General features: G+C 36.0%; 1 protein-coding gene across 1 annotated transcript in view; it reads left to right on the forward strand.

Moving 5' to 3' along the window:
* Nucleotides 1-17,347, forward strand: part of LOC112057966 (peroxisomal multifunctional enzyme type 2) — a 27,230-nt gene continuing 9,883 nt past the window's right edge. Inside the window, exons 1-9 of the mRNA XM_024098581.2 lie at nucleotides 1-187; nucleotides 294-495; nucleotides 3,593-3,738; nucleotides 4,875-5,026; nucleotides 6,084-6,255; nucleotides 12,341-12,447; nucleotides 13,189-13,318; nucleotides 14,886-14,982; nucleotides 16,724-16,884. Of these exons, the coding sequence (XP_023954349.1) occupies nucleotides 306-495; nucleotides 3,593-3,738; nucleotides 4,875-5,026; nucleotides 6,084-6,255; nucleotides 12,341-12,447; nucleotides 13,189-13,318; nucleotides 14,886-14,982; nucleotides 16,724-16,884 (1,155 nt within the window). The 5' untranslated portion in view covers nucleotides 1-187; nucleotides 294-305. The remainder of the gene's footprint in view (nucleotides 188-293; nucleotides 496-3,592; nucleotides 3,739-4,874; nucleotides 5,027-6,083; nucleotides 6,256-12,340; nucleotides 12,448-13,188; nucleotides 13,319-14,885; nucleotides 14,983-16,723; nucleotides 16,885-17,347) is intronic.

Below are 17,347 nucleotides of genomic sequence, written 5' to 3' on the forward strand. Positions count from 1 at the left end.
TGATAGTTTGAACCAGAAAAAATAATAAACTTTTTTTGAGAAAAATTAATTTACGACAATAATTTACGTATTATTTAATAATTATTTGTAAAGTTGTTTTTAACTCATAGGTCAATTGTCATATATTTTGGTCCTTTGACTTCGTTATCATTTCTTCAGCCGTTTGTGATAATAATTATTTGTGTCGGTGAGTAAAGTTCAACACACTGAGGATTGAGATAGCAGTAGTACTTTGCGACATCGGACACAAGCGAGTATCGAGGAATTACGTTTCACGAACACTTTGTGTTTAGACGCCGCGCAGGATGGATCAACTTCGTTTCGACGGGCGTGTAGCGGTGGTAACTGGCGCCGGTGGTGGCCTGGGCAAGGAATATGCGCTGCTCCTCGCGTCCAGGGGAGCCAAAGTCGTAGTGAATGATCTCGGAGGTGCTAGAGATGGCCTTGGAAAGTCCAACTTTGCTGATGCTGTTGTCAAGGAAATTAAGGACAAAGGTGAATACTTGGAATATTAATTCAATGCTAATCTTGTATTGTTAAGTATTTCTGATCATCTTTACATTTTATTTATTAGTGTTGGTGCAAATGAAATGCATAATCAATTACCATGTTTCTTTTTTAATAAGTAACTTCATTTTTAGTTTTAAAATCATGACCAAGCAATTTTATTTTACATTTTGTTTAATTTTTTTTGTTTGTAATAGCAGCATATTATACTGATCTAAATGAAGTTTATGAAACTCTGATTTAACTATTAAATAAAATCTAGCTGTGAATTCATTAGCATTAATTATATGGTATTTTGTCCCTCTGTAACTACCCCTAAGGGGTAAATTTTGTTAAGTAAGGGATTACTTTCACAATATAATGATATTTTTTATTTATTTATTATTCTAAAAAATGCATATTGAAATTAAGCATAACCATATTGCAACACAAACAATGGTTAGTTTTGCTGTGCACTAGCTATTATTATTATAGTTATATATAATATTAATACATATAAAAAGTGTGATTTCAAAACCACTGTATTTTCCCAAGTGATTATAGTTATTTATGTGATACTAACACACAAATACTGCTTGTCCAGGCTAATCTCTGGCACCGCTGAACTAATTTTAGTGGGAATAATTTCTCTTAGAAAAATCCACAGTATGGGATTCTGCCTTTCTAGTAGGATTCAACCATTTTTATGGGATTTGTAGAAAATTTAATTTTCATGCAGATACAAGTCATTACCAGTGGCAGATTTATAAATTTGCCACTGAATTTTGAATTTTGGCTATTGAATTTTTGCAGCCCTGCACTCTGAAATCCGTTAGGTATCCTAGTTCACAATCAATACAATTACCTTCAATTGTGTCAATAAAATTGCAATTTTTAATATTGTAGTAAGACTGTACAGGATGTACAGGAATATATATATATTTAAAATATTAAAATTATCATTACATTTTCTTTATTTCTGTAGAAGGAAAAGTTTATTTGCCGCCCCCTAAAATCTGCCGCCCTAGGCTCCAGTAAATCCACCACTGGTCATGACTGTAAATCGTTCACTTTTAATAGTTTAATTTCCTGTTTTGAATCTCAAATGTTAATCGGATACAAAACATGCAATAGTGGTTACAGGATAATAAGGTGTGATTTAAAGGAAAATCTGTATTAGGAAATAACAGCATCATATTTTCCATGGTTTCTTAAGTCCGTATTGAGCAATAGGTTTTACCGTAACAATTAACATTATTTTTACCTATATGTAACTAATTCTTATATTTAATTTAGTCTTTTAATTGTAATATTATATTTTATATAGAATTTATATACTGTATATTTGGTACCACAAATGTCTGTTACAGTTTTTACATAAAACAATTAAAGTAGTAAGTAGTCAAATATTATAGTTTAAATAACATACTAAAGTACAGCCTCTCAGAGATTGCATTTCAGACACCTGTCAATGTCACCTTTTCATTATCAACCCATATATATTCGGCTCACTGCTGAGCTTGAATTTCCTCTCAGAATGAGAAAGGTTAGGCCAATAGTCCACCACCAATGTGGATTGGCAGACTTCTCACATGCACATAATTAAGAAAATCCTCTGGTATGCAGGTTTCCTCACAATGTTTTTCCTTCATTGTTTGAGACACCTGATATTTAATTTCTTAAAATGCACTCAACTGAAAAGTTGGAGCTACATGCTCCGGACAGGATTCAAACTCATACCCACATTATTAAGGTTAATACCCCACATTTTTTAAACATAGTTGGTCTAAGCTCCATATCCTTATAATGATGATGATATCAGGGCCTGTAGTCATTTGGCACATTGATTCTCTTTCTACAATCGCAAGCGCTTCAGAAATTAAAAAATGTATGGGAATTTTTTTTTTCTCTTTAGATCTGCAATCAGTCGTTTGACTTTAAGCAGGTGAGTTGTGAGAGTTTAGGGCGGTTTCTGACAGGAGAGCCATAGCTCTGCCGTCACCTAGTTATCAAGCACGTCAGCTTGCTTCAGGCGTTTGATTTGCGGCGCTTCCACCAATGAGCTAGCGAGGCTATTGGGATGTCGCGTTAGCCTTTCTTTATGCTTTTTGCAGTTATTACTGATTTCCTCACAGTTTCAAGGTATTCGTGGGAATGACATTTGTTATTGACACACGTGATCAAGTTATCGATTGGATCTATCATTTCTATACATTTTATCGAAGCGTTAATGTTTGTAGGAAGAGAATCGAGAGCAGGGGCGTTACTACCACCGTATCAGCTGTATCAATGATGCCCTCCCGGATAGACAAAAAAAAAGGAATTTCTTTTTTTCCTTGGTGGGCGCAAAAGTTAGAAACATTCTACATAGCCTAAGTAAGAAAGAAAGAAAGAAAGAAATATCTTTATTTTTAGGCAGTGCCACACATTACAATATTAAATTCTAAATATATAGCTTATAGCTACAGCAATAAAAGATGAACGCCCTGCAATATGTGGCATATCCTAGAAAAGGCCCTAACTCAGCATTTTGCTATGTACTTCCTATCCAAAAAAAAGTATGCAGCACTGATTTTCAGTTAGGATCCAGTTCATGTGCCGCCACACACACAGTTCAACATCCTATGTAAACCAACCAACCTATGTAAGCTTCGTTTTGACATAAGTGCACTTATTCTCTATCTCTACTCTACCCTTCTATACCTCTACCCTTACCCTACCCCTACCCTACCCCTACCCCTACCCCTACCCCTACCCTACCCCTACCTCTTGACTCTTAAACGTTCGTATGGGAAATAGAAAAGGGCACTTTTTAGGGTTTTCCCGGAAATAATTTGATTTTTTCTCAACTTTTAAACCTTCCCTATACCTCCACGAACATTTCAAGACCAAGATAAGATAAATCCGTTAAGCCGTTCTCGATTTTTAGGAGACTAACGAACAGCAATTCATTTTTATATATATAGATGGGCATTTGTTTCTTTTGTGAGAAATGTTTGCCCTTCATAACTAATTTTGATACAGAGCCCCGTATCTAACAGTGGATCGAGAGGGCCTGTTTTTACACATATAGGGGATAGTTTATACATAGATAATGTTGTTTTAGGTGGAGTGGCGGTCGCAGACTACAACTCGGTAGTAGAGGGCGAGAAACTAATAAAGACAGCACTTGATAACTTCGGCCGTATTGATATCCTTATCAACAATGCCGGCATTCTGCGTGATAAGAGCTTCCAAAAAATGTCCGAACAGGTACATATGCATGTCTTATATTGTTTCCAACTATATTTACTACAGCAGACGCGATGTAAGACGCTAGCGATGTAATAAGCTTATAACAAGCAACAATGTATTAGAAGAACAACCCACTTTTTAAGTATCTTTATTAACCCCATAAATATTTGCAATTTTATATCTGGTTAAATGTAACATCTAACCTTGAGTATTTACTTACAATGTTTGAAATATTTATAAATAAGTAGGTACGCACGTGGACTTTAGCATGAGAGTTACCTTGTTTGGTTAGTTTTTTCACACAGATTTATTTAACACGCTGATATTATCTTCTTTCGTAAGATGGAAAATAATCTATACTTCTATACTAATATTATAAAGCTGAAGAGCTTGTTTGTTTGTTTGATTGAACGCGCTAATCTCAGGAACTACTGGTCTGATTTTATAGCCCATTTATCGAGAAAGGCTATGGCTATATATTATCCCCGTATTCCTACGGGAACGTGAACCACGCGAGTGAAACCGCGCGGCGTCAGCTAGTCTTAATATAAATGCGAAAAGTCATTCATCACTTAATCTCGAAAACCGCTTGATGTTCAAAACTGAAATTTGGCAAGGAGGTAGTATAAGTATAAGTATATAATAATATAGTTAGTAGGTATCCAATAGGAACAGATTTTGCGATACGGCCGGATTAAAGAGGTCTAAAGGCGGACGACGTCGCGGGCATCGCTAGTATAAAATAGGTACAAGTATTATTTCGCTCACCCGTATTTCAGGTCACCGTACCCATGCTATCTGAAAAATACTAAAATCCCTCTCATTCTGAGAGGAGACTCGTGCTCAACAGTCAGCCGAAATGGGTTGTTAATGATGAAAATGAATGAATGATGTGATATTAATTTTTTTTTCTATTAATTATTGATTATATAGTTTTAGATAAAGAAATACATATTTAATTTTTTTTTTTTGTTTTTATTTAGGGTACATTAGATTTATAATTAAGTTGTAAAATATAAGTATTTTGTTTTGTTGCTTTAATACGATTTTGCATACGCTAAGCACGTTAGTTCATAAGTTGTTTTTTTTTGTATGTGTAAAAATATGTAAAAGTCGCTAGCAAACTTAATAAATAAATAAATGTATTTCTTTAGGACTGGGACCTGATCCACGCGGTCCACCTGAAGGGTGCGTTCAAGACTACACAGGCGGCGTGGGAGACCTTCAAGAAGCAGAAGTATGGGCGCGTCATCATGACCTCCAGCAATGCTGGTCTCATTGGAAACTTCGGACAGGCAAACTACAGGTCAGTGGAATTTTGATATTCACGTATTTTACTACGGCTTAGTAGTACTAATTCTTATAAATATATTATTATTATAATTTTAAATCTACTATATAAAAATAAGACGGGTTTTCCTTCCTGACGCTATAACTCCAGAACGCACGAACCGATTTCCACGGTTTTGCATTCGTTGGTAGGGTCTCGGGCTCCGTGAGGTTTATAGCAAAGAAAATTCAGCAAAAATTTCAATGTAGGGTAGGATAGGGGTAGGGTAGGGGTAGTTGAAAGTTTACATCGAGTTTCACGCGGACGAAGTCGCGGGCGTCAGCTAGTTGTATATAAATTAGGAGTATGCTAATAGTAAAGCAATTTAGTAAAAGTAACAGGGTATCTGCGGTCATTATTTTCGGAGCTACAGGGATTTAAAGGGTCAGATTTGCGGCGCATACAAAATGGTACGATTTAATGACGTCGCAGGTCTTAATGATCGTTAGATTAGTATGGGTGTTCAAACAAAATTACTAATATCTTTGTTATTTGTGCGTTTATGTTTATAGTTCAAATTGAAAAATGTCACATTTAGTGTAAGAAAGCTAAAACTATATGAATTTTCATCTTAATACGATAAAATATTTTTAATAGATTTTGAAATTTTATAATCTTATTTATATTGCAAATATCCAGACAATATTTGCTTTTTAGTTAGGATTATTTACCCGAATGTATCATAAAAATCAATATATTCAAACCTAGTCATCATCCCTATTATGAAAATCACAATATAATCTTACTTTATACATGCGAAAGGTCATTCATCACGAAATCTCGAAAACCTCTTGATATACAAAGCTGAAATTTGGTAGGGAGGTAGTTTACAGTTAGTAGATATTCACTAAGAACGGATTTTGCGACAGGGCCGGACTAAAGAGGTCTAAGAGCGGACGAAGTCGCGGTCTAGTTTGAAATATGACCAATATGCCCATTCCCCTCTTATGTCGGAAAAGACTTTTGGTAATGAATTCGACAGCTTTACCACTGAACCATTGGGGCATGAATTTATGAAATCGTTCCTTCCCAGTGCCGCGAAGATGGGTCTGGTCGGTCTGGCCAACACGCTGGCCATCGAAGGGGCGAAGTACGACATCAAAGTGAACACCATAGTGCCCACGGCGGCGTCTCGACTCACCGAGGACATCCTGCCACCGGAGATGTTCCAGGCTATGAAACCTGAGCTCATTGCACCTGTTGTTGTAAGTTTAATACTCCATCCTACTAATATTATAAACGCGAAAGTTTGTATGGATGTTTGGATGTTTGGATGTTTGTTACTCTTTAACGCCGCTACTACTGAAGCGATTTGGCTAAAATTTTGATTGGAAATGGATTTTACTCTGTATTAACACATGGACAATTTAGCCCGAAAAATCCATGGTATTCCGATATTTGCGAAAACTGATGATTTTAATGATATGAATGTTTGTTACTCTTTCACGCCTCGACTACTCGACCGAATTAGCTGAAATTTGGTATTTAGATATATTATAGCATGGATTAACACATAGGCTACTTTTTATCCCTTAAAAATCCATGGTTCCCGAGGGATTTGTGAAAGACTAAATTCCACGCGGACGAAGTCGCGGGCGTCCGTTAGTTGTTATATATTTTTTTTTTACAAGTTAGCCCTTCACTACAATGTCACCTATTGGTAAGTGATTATGTAATCGATGGTAGCGAGCTTGTTAGTTTCGGTTTCTACACGGCATCGTACCGAAGCGCTTGGCAGAAAGGTTTTGCCGGTAGGTACCAATTAAGAAAACCTTAATCAGTCCAGCCGGCGATCGAACCCAGGACCCGTCTTGTAAATCCACCGCGCATACCACTGCGCCACGGAGGAAAAAATTATTATCTTTGTACCATTCAAAATTTATTTATTTTAAGAGGCTTAAGGCTTAGTTAACAAGCACTTTTGATACATATTTTAATTGTAAAGATGTAAATTTTAAATGGTGAAATTGTCATTTGAATCATTAAATACTTAATAAATAATTTGCATGCCTAATTGGCAAGATACATTTACCATCTACATCTACCGACCACCTGTATAAATAATGCATGTATCTGCAAATAAATAAATTGATTGATTGATTGATTGATTGATACGTCAAGGTTGATTATTTGTAAAGACTCTACCACCGGTTCAAAACGCAAGTTCTGCTGAGAAGCGCCGGCAAGAAACTCAACAGTATACGATAGTGATAACTCTGTTTTTATAATCAACAATGTTTTTATAACAGTACTAGCTGACGCCGGGCGGTTTCACCCGCGTGGTTCCCGTTCCCGTAGGAAAACAGGGATAATATAATAGCCTATAGCCTTCCTCGATAAATGGGCTATCTAACACTGAAAGAATTTTGCAAATCGGACCAGTAGTTCCAGAGATTAGCGCGTTCAATCAAACAAACAAACAAACTCTTCAGCTTTATTATATTAGTATAGATATTCAAAAACATGGATTGAAAACTAAACCTCAATTTTGTTTAAAGTAAAGTGGACCTAATCGCTACTGTTTAAAATTCAGTTTACTTTGAAGAAATTTTAAGTTTATTATATAGAAATTATAGGTTGAGAGCCGTGATAGCCCAGTGAATATGACCTCTGCCTCCGATTCCGGAGGGTGTGGGTTCGAATCCGGTCCGGGGCATGCACCTCCGACTATTCAGTTGTGTGCATTTTAAGAAATTAAATATCACGTGTCTCAAACGGTGAAGGAAAACATCGTAAGGAAACCTGTCAAAGCTAAAAAATAGAGAATTTGCTTAATTCTCAATCCGCTTTGAACCAGCGGGGTGGATAAAGACCTAACCCCTTTCATTCTGAGAGGAGACTCGTGGTTTTAGTGCTTGCTAAAACGTTGCTAAAGGCTGATACTTTTAAAACAAAGTCCAAATAGTTAACGGAATCATTATAATAAGCTTATAATGATAAATTTCGAAATAATCCTTTAAACCTATTTGACTGTATCTTCATGTAATTACTTGATAAAATGTAATAGGTATTTTATCTTAATTGACATGATTTAGTAGTTTGTAACATACACTATTATAAAATTTGTATACCTACTTAATATGATAAAACTTGTTTACATATTATGTTTATTATCAAAGTTTATGTTATTCTCATAATCTTTGCGTTTTTGTTATTATGACGAGTTAACTAAAATGTTATTCTGATCTGTCAAAAGATATATTATATTCTGTCATGTTGTCCCCAGCGAAGTACAATTCTGCGATCCTTTCCCTTTGTCCGATAATAGTATATTCGGTCGTCATCAACCCATATGCGGCTCACTGCTGAGCTCAAGTCTCCTCTCAGAATGAGAGGGGTAAGGCCAATAGTCCACCACGCTGGCTCAATGCGAATTGGCAGACTTCACACACGCAGAGAATTAAGATAATTCTCTGGTATGCAGGTTTCCTCACGATGTTTTTCTTCACCGATTGAGACACGTGATATTTAATTTCTTAAAATGCACACAACTGAAAAGTTGGAGGTGCATGCCCCGGACAGGATTCGAACCCACACACTCCGGAATCGGAGGCAGAGATCATATCCATTGGGCTATCACGGCTCTAATAGTATATTATGCAATGATAATTTTATTTTATACTATAGATCAGTTACGTCCCTATAAAATCACCGCAAAAAGTGATCCGAATAATAGGCTACAAAACTGAGCGCACACATGCACAATTTTGTCTTTAATTCCATAATTTATTTATGTATATAAAGTTTTTACACTTCCTGAACACAACTCGACATTGTAGACGATATTTAGGTATTATTTGTTTAAATAACGTTCTTTGTTGACCTTGACATTGAGATGTGGAAATTTCCTCTTTTGAGCGCCACATTTTTCATGAACTAGTAACACATCTAACAGTATTTAACATAATTGATATTTATACTAATATTATAAAGCTGAAGAGTTTGTTTGTTTGTTTGTTTGATTGATTGAACGCGCTAATCTCAGGAACTACTGGTCCGATTTGAAAAATTCTTTCAGTGTTAGATAGCCCACTTATCTAGGAAGGCTATATATCATCCCCATACTCCTACGGGAACGGGAACCACGCGGGTGAAACCGCGCGGCCTCAGCTAGTTATGATATAAGTGTGGTAAGTTGAAAATTACAGCCGAGGCGATATTGCAATTTGCTATAGTAAGGAAGCAGAGGCTGTAATTATCAAAGCGCATGTATGTCATACGACGCTTTATAACACATTTGCGAGGAAACACACTTTGAACACACTTTCTGAAAATAAATTTGCATCCTTGCCTGTTTTCCATATGATAACATTTTGATACGCTTGTCATTTTTGCACAGATAGCGAAGTGTGTGCGTTTTTTAGGCAAATTCACCAAAACAGCCAGTATTACTAATAAAGTAAATTATAATTTTTGTGTTCATGTTACAGTCATTTACTGTCAAAATTATTAAAATGAAATAATTAAATGTTTATTTATTATATTTTATCTCACAAAATTAATTTCGTTAATAAAATGTTGAGCACTTTTCTGACATAAAAACTCTTTGTTAAGATTTTAAAAAGTGCCGTTAGTTTTTAGACGGGTGATAAAGGATTCTAAATTACATTACAACACATGTGCGTAATGAGATGCATTATGATATTGAAATTGGTGAAATAAGAGGTACTTTACGAGCAAATGTGTTATAAACCCTTTTTTTGATATTTCAAAGAAGTTTTCCCTGACTTCTGGAGTATTATTTATTGAATAATCTGCCATTACGTAAATTTCTAGAACAAATATTCACATCTTAGATAAATTTCGCGTGTAGCTACTTTATCAAGTTATTTTTATCGTTATATAACATAGTCGTAATCATGATAACGTTATCCGTTGCTATATTAAAAAGTAATTTAAAGTAACCATACCAGTGTGTCAAAACATGCAACGCAAATAATAATTTTGATAAGTCCTAGAGTATTACGATAACAATATTGATGCCATGCTTAGAGTTTACGTTTCAAATCATTATGCACGTCATTGCCGATCAATTATTCTCACGTTCCAGCAGCACCCACGACTGTAACTAATCGTGTATTGGTCGCTGCGTGCATGACGGCTCGACTTATGAAACGTCTTCGCTGCCGTTTGCGCTGCAGAAACGTGAGAATATTGACCGTCTATGGCTGACTTTAAGACTTAATAACATACATCGAATCGAAGAAAGACAAAATAGTTTTTTTTAGTCCCATACCAACGAAAGGGTCTATTCGACGGCCTCCGTGGCGCAATGGTATGCACGGATGTACAAGACGGAGGTCCTTGGTTCGATCCCCGGCTGGGCCGGTTGAGGTTTTCTTAATTGGTCCAGGTCTGGCTGGTGGTCTGGGAGGCTTCGGCTGTGATCAGTAAGAATGTGGTCAAGGGCTAACTTGTAAAGAATAAAAAACAGTTCGATGGCAAACGACTAGGGCCAGTATAGTGCTATAAATATGGTCATATTGCGTTGCCTTCCCCGATAACTTGAATAAACTGATAGTTGTGGGAAGGTCGAGGGCAAACGACCGCGCGGCCGATCACCTAGCTGTTCGCATTATTTATCATTATCAACCCATATTCGGCTCACTGCTGAGCTCGAGTCTCCTCTCAGAATGAGAGGGATTAGGCTAATAGTCTACCACGCTGGCCCAATGCGGATTGGAAGACTTCACACACGCAGAGAATTAAAAAAATTCTCTGGTGTGCAGGTTTCCTTCACTGTTTGAGACACGTGATATTTAAATTCTTAAAATGAACACAACTGAAAAGTTGGAGGTGCACACCGGATTCGAACTTATACTCTTCGGAATAGGAGGCAGAGGTCATATCCACTGGGCTATCACGGCTCGGACCATTATTATTATTGTAAAAAAAAAACATAATAAAGGTGAAGCAGGAACTAGATATCAAATTACATTTATCTGGTAAATGATTTTGATAAGATACAGTTGTTATGCAGTGACTATGGGAGTTCAATCAATATCAATTTACTAATTATTATTATACGAGTAGGTATTTGTATTACATTACTCACGATGACTAGCGTAATGAGTTATTGTTACGTAAATTATATAACAACAATCCTATTGTTTCGTAAAGGTGTATGAATGTTTATAATAGAACACACTAACTAACTCCTCCCTAACTGAGAATCAGTGCTGCATACTTTTTTTATTGAAAGTATGCGGCAAAATGCTGAGTTGGGGCCTTTTTCTAGGTTGTGCCACATAGTACAGGGCATTCTTTAGTGCTCCACTGTTTGAGTGGACAGTTAAGCCATAATATGTTATAATTTAGATTTAATGTGATATGTGGCATTACTTAAAAATAAAGATCTTTTCTTTCTTTCACTCGTATGTGTCATTTAGTTTACCCCTAGGCTTGTTATTTAGAAGATACACAGTCTATCTTCTATCTACTATTACTATAAGACTATAAGAGCATAGAAATCGAGTGAATGTTCACGCACATCTTTGAATCTACTGAACGGATTTTCATGCGGAAATCACATATAGATTAGGGAAAGTCTGACAACGTATTTAATCAGGGGCCTTTGCCATGTGGCACGTCGATTCTCTATCTACAGACGCTGAAGCTTCGAAAAGTAACAAAATGTATGGGATTGATGACTTATATATCATAACACCTTTCACGTGACCAACTATCGATGGTGAATGTCATTCCCTTACAATTTTTATTTAATTTTCGAACCGTTAGCGTCTGTACAAAGAGAATTGATATATCAAATGGCTACAGGCCCTGTATTATTGACGATATTATATTAGGTTAAGGTTCTTCGGAAGTTGGTCAATAAAGTAAGGAAAAATGCTATAAGAAATCTCAATCCACGCAGATGAAATAGCATCGAAATCGATACCAACCACGATAAAACGAAGATGTTGTTTTTATTGTCGATATATGGAAAACTACAACTTTAATGAGAGTTTATAAGTGCTTGTAAAGTAAGTCTGAAATAAACGATTTAGACTTTCTTTTTTTTACATTCTGGGTAACCTTTACAAAACTTGCTATCTTGTAGGTTAAAAAGTTCAAGGTAAGGATTCTTATTCACATGAATCCCACCAACATAATTCTTAAATACATGTGAGAATCACGTCAACAGGATTCTAAATACAACTAAGAACCACGTCAACTGATTCAACAGACGGGATTCTTTACAATCCTGTCGATCATGGTCGGTTTGACATTTACATCCATTGCACAACGATAAACTTAACGACTTAACTAAACTTTGTTTTCCATCACCAGGCTTACATGGTGCACGAATCCTTCCCTGACACCGGGGTGATCATCGATTCTACTCTGGGCTTCGCTAGCAAAGCTCATCTCGTCAGATCAAGTGGAGCACCCTTGAGGTAAATCACCATGGTCACTTTATAGTCTACATTAAGAAATAATGCCTGGACCGCCATACATAAAATACGTAGCTAACCAGAGACTATTGTTATAGTAAAAGATCCGAATTAGAAACGACCTTCACCCATCTGTATAATGGATGAAAAGTGTTTTACGTTAACCATATTAACCATTAATAGTTTGGCCGGGGGATTTTTAGGTAAACTACTCGCAATATATTTTTTAATGTACTTACTTAATTTGATATAAATCACACTAATTACTTCTGTCATTTATTTATTTCTCCTTTTTTTTAAAAAAAAATTAATTATGTTATATATTAAATATACAAAACACTTAAAAACTTATAAAAAAAATATTCAACCCTCCCGCTGCGGGACATTTGAGTGCCCAAGCAACCGGTGGTCAGGGCTCCAGAGTGAGAAACCTCCTTACAATACGCGCCTTCTCAAGAATCACTGCCTTTTGTATCCGACTCTTGATCCAACAGTGAAGCGAAAGATTAACACACACACTAATATTATTAAGGCGAAAGTTTGTGTGTAAGTGTGTATGTTTAGGCTCAGTTTCCTCCTTTGGCTTCTAAAGCAATTTCACATGGAAATAGATTTTATTTAATAATTATTCGTAATTTCGCGTCGTCCTGCAGTATATGGTTGCGTCTTGCATTCATTAATCGATTATACACATGATGTGTGAGTGTGTAATAAATAACAATGTGTTACTGTGTGTCTCTACAGAAAGAAGCACACAGACCCAGTGACCATCGAATCGGTGAAGGAGAAATGGGCTGAAGCAGTGAACATGGAGAAAGCTAAGCACTTTGACAAGATGGCAGATGTCACCATCGATTTAGTCTCCAGCTTACAGGTAATTGTCAGCGTCATCAGCCTGTTCTATAGACCCGCTACGCTGCAAAAATGCGTGTTGGTGGGCTTAAGGTGGTGTCTTTAATATAAAATGTTAAGGGATGCTTCCCATCTCTTTTTGAATTGGAAAAAAAAAAACAAAAAAACCGATATTCAGAGCCCAACCTAGAATTCCAATCTAGGACCTCTTGAATTCATGTTATTAATTATTATGTAGCCACATAGGCTTAGCACTGGATCAATAAATATATCAACTAAAATATGTTTTTTTGAGCTTTGTTATTCGTGTAAGTAATTTAATATTATAAACGCGAATGTTTGCATGTTTGTTTCGCTTTCACGCCTTACCTGTTGGCAGTAGAAATATAGTTATCAATGATCTGTATATTTGTTATTTTAAGGACACTAAAAGAAAACATGGATTTTATGAGGCTTTCGTAGATTTTTGAGTAAAAATAAATTATGTAGTTTTTATTGGTTACACACTACAATTATAAAGGCGAAAGTGTGTGTGTGTATGTTCGATACTTTTTTCGCCGCAACTACTGAACCGATTTGGTCGAAATTTGGCATGAAGATAATACTCTGGATACCCTGGACATCATCGATATAAATCGTTAGATGGCCCCTCCATATTAAATTACTCAAAGACGTGCAAGCACATCTTAACTTAGTATGCAACAAGTGCATGCAACTTTAAAAAATGTTTTACTATTTTTTTCTTATTAGTCCCATAATTATGCATTCGTGATCATTTTGGAAGTGTAAAAACACAAGCCGCAACACGAATAATGAGAAAGTTGTTACTTTTCTTTCGTAAGTATTTGCGATACCAATGACAATTCCGCGACGCTTCGGGGCCCATCTAACGATCTACGATCGATGCTGGACATAGCCTACAGATTTGTGGAAAATAGAATCACGGGCGCTATTTAAACGGGTACATACCACGATAAAACGACGAAATTTTTAATGTCGATATTTCGACCCAGTTGCATGGATCGTGGTCACGACGGAACTGTAGTTGCGAGATGAGAAGTGAAGTCAGCTGTTAGGGGCAGAATCGATCTACCCTCTTTCTCGTTCTTTTTCTTTTTTCAACAACCTCGCGTTTTTGGCTGTTTGTTTGAGAAGCCATTGAAATTCGAAAATATAATAATTTCAATCGGGAAGATGGTTTCAAACTAGCCAGCGAGTGGAACCCGGTGGTAGAATTGTGCAAACCAAGAGGGCGCCGCGATACGCATAATAACAAAAGCGATGTCGTGAGTGTGGTTTGCCTAAACAGCCATAAACGCGAGGTTGTTGAAGAAAAAAGAAAAAGAACGAGAAAGAGGGTAGATCGATTCTGCCCCTAACAGCTGACTTCACTTCTCATCTCGCAACTTCAGTTCCGTCGTGACCACGATCCATGCAACTGGGACGAAATATCGACATTAAAAATCTCGTCGTTTTATCGTGGTATGTACCCGTTTAAATAGCATTTATAATGAACAACCACGAAATAAGTTTAAAATCATTAGAATCACGGGCGTCCGCTAGTATTGAAATAAATAATTGTTTTTCAGGAATTCGAAGACCGCAGCAAATTGGACAGCGTGCGCGAGTCGTACTGGAAGACGTATAGCTATAACTCCAAAGATCTCGTCTGTTACGCTCTTGGCGGTAAGAGGAACAATAACTTCATTGTTATTAAAAAAATAAAATTGATTTTTTTATAAAATACTAGCGAACCCGTCAAGCTTCGCTTTGACGTATGTGCAATTCTTCCATATCCCTACCCTACCCCTTCCCTTCCCCTACCCTACCCCTACCCCTAAGATCTATAATTGACTCTTAAATGTTTGTATGGCAAATAGAAAAGGGTTATTTTTATGGTTTTCCCGGCAATTATTGTAATTTTTCTCACCTTTTAAACCTTCCCTATGCCTCCACGAACATTTCAAGACCAAGATAAGATAAATCCGTTTTGCCGTTCACGAGTTTTAGCGAGACTAACGAACAGCAATTCATTTATAATATATTATAAGTTTAGGTTAAAGATAAATTACTAATTATTTACATAAGTAGGTTAGATCGTAATTTATGAAGTACCAAATTGGTATTTTACAATAGAGGAAAAAAATAGTAGATTGTTATACAAGGAGATAAAAAGACCCATTATATACGAGGTATTTTTACGCCTAAATAGAAACCGAGTTTATAATGGGTTTAGCCCCACGTGTTACACTCTGCTTTTCACTACGATTGCGAGAAAATAAAATAGTTTAGCACAATATTCAATGATTTATTTTAATTGAAAATTAAATGTACCTACAAAGTCTACAATTTTGGATATTAAGGGAGATGCATTTACTCGGTAACATAATTTCCTAAATAATGAGTATGTGATATGGGAGATAATAGTTTTAAAAACTCCTTTCGTAAGTGAATCCGTTGTTGTTTTCTCCACTTTACCTAGGTAGGTTACCTATATAAGTAAATGCGTTTCGACTTTGATGGTAACAGATTGAAAATTTCATCCATCTCCAAATTAGGATCACCATTCTCATTAGATGAAGACAACAATAACAATTAATGTTGACAAATAAGTTACGGTCACAATGAATTTCTTAATAAAATCAAGTGTATATTAATCACGCCAATTGTTTTTTTAAATTCTCGCTTTTTAATTTTATTTTTCTTTCACATGAGAAAAAGGCAAAGGTATTACACCGTACAGGATGTTCCATGTCTTCAAATCTCGCTCTATTCGCAACTCAATAAAAATTAAATAAAAAAAAAATTAACGCGTTCCACAGACAAGAACGCTGCATTTCATTCCAATTTAAAGTTTTTTATTTATTTTTCAAAACAATCAGGGCCTTACCTATAATGATTCTATTTTCGAATAAAACCTCCTCCGTTTTATAGTAGGCTAGTACTTGGCTAGTACTCGTAACAGACAAGAATTAAAAAACAAAATTACTTTAGCCCCTAGAGAGTAAAATGCTTGTTTAGCCCCGCTGTGGAGTGGTAATATGACAGTATTTTTGAGCAAGAGTAGTGAAAAATACCTTTTATCCATACTAACATTATAAATGCGAAAATAAGTCTGTCTGTGTGTTACTTTTTCACGGCTAAAAGGCTGAACCGATCAAGATGAATTTTGGTGGTAAATGGGACCTTGGAGCAAAACATAGGGTATTTTGACCCTAAAATAAAAGTGAAATAGGGGTTGAAAATTTGTATGGAAAATTCTTCATTTTTAGAGTTACAGTTTTAAAAAATTGTTTATAAATCGTGAAAAAAGTATGAAATATAATGTGACTTCGAGAATTTTTAAAATTCAACCCCTAAAGTGGTGAAGTAAAAAAAGTTAACATTAATTTCCGCTAGTTATTTCATATATTTTTGTTTTTTTCAGTGGGTTCCTCGGTAGTGAATCCCTCAGACCTCAAGTTCCTGTACGAGAGTCACGAGGAGTTCACCGCATTGCCCACCTTCTTCATCCTGGCCGGCATGGTGTTGGAGTCACCTGTCATCGGCCAGGCCATGCCTCCGGGCAAGTTTGCTGACTTCACCAATGTAAGAGCTCTTTTTTATAGTTGTTATCAAAGATTTTATTCTATTAGATATGTCACTAACGCGTGGAAACTGAGGCGAAAAAAGTGGCTAATTGTCTCAGTTTCATTTAGTCGCATAGTAAAAACCGAAAGTTATTTAAACAAATAATTGCCTAAAATGTCGATTTGTGCATTCAGGAAGTGTAAAAACTGTGTAAACATAAATATATAAATGTAAATAAACACACAATTGTGCATGTGTACGTTCAGTAGAGTAGCTAAATTCGGATCACTTTTTGCCGTGATTTTGTAGTCACGTAACATGTCTATTAGTAAAAAATCTTTGGTAGTAATTTCTTCGACGGGACAAGCAAGCCCAACTGCGCGCATTAGCACGACATATATTATGAAAAGTACATATTCGACCTGTGTCGTAAATATCACCCTCTACAGTGGTTAAGTCCACTACAAACTAAAGTGGACCT

This window comes from Bicyclus anynana, chromosome 20, assembly GCF_947172395.1.
Source record: "Bicyclus anynana chromosome 20, ilBicAnyn1.1, whole genome shotgun sequence".
Classification (NCBI taxonomy): domain Eukaryota; kingdom Metazoa; phylum Arthropoda; class Insecta; order Lepidoptera; family Nymphalidae; genus Bicyclus; species Bicyclus anynana.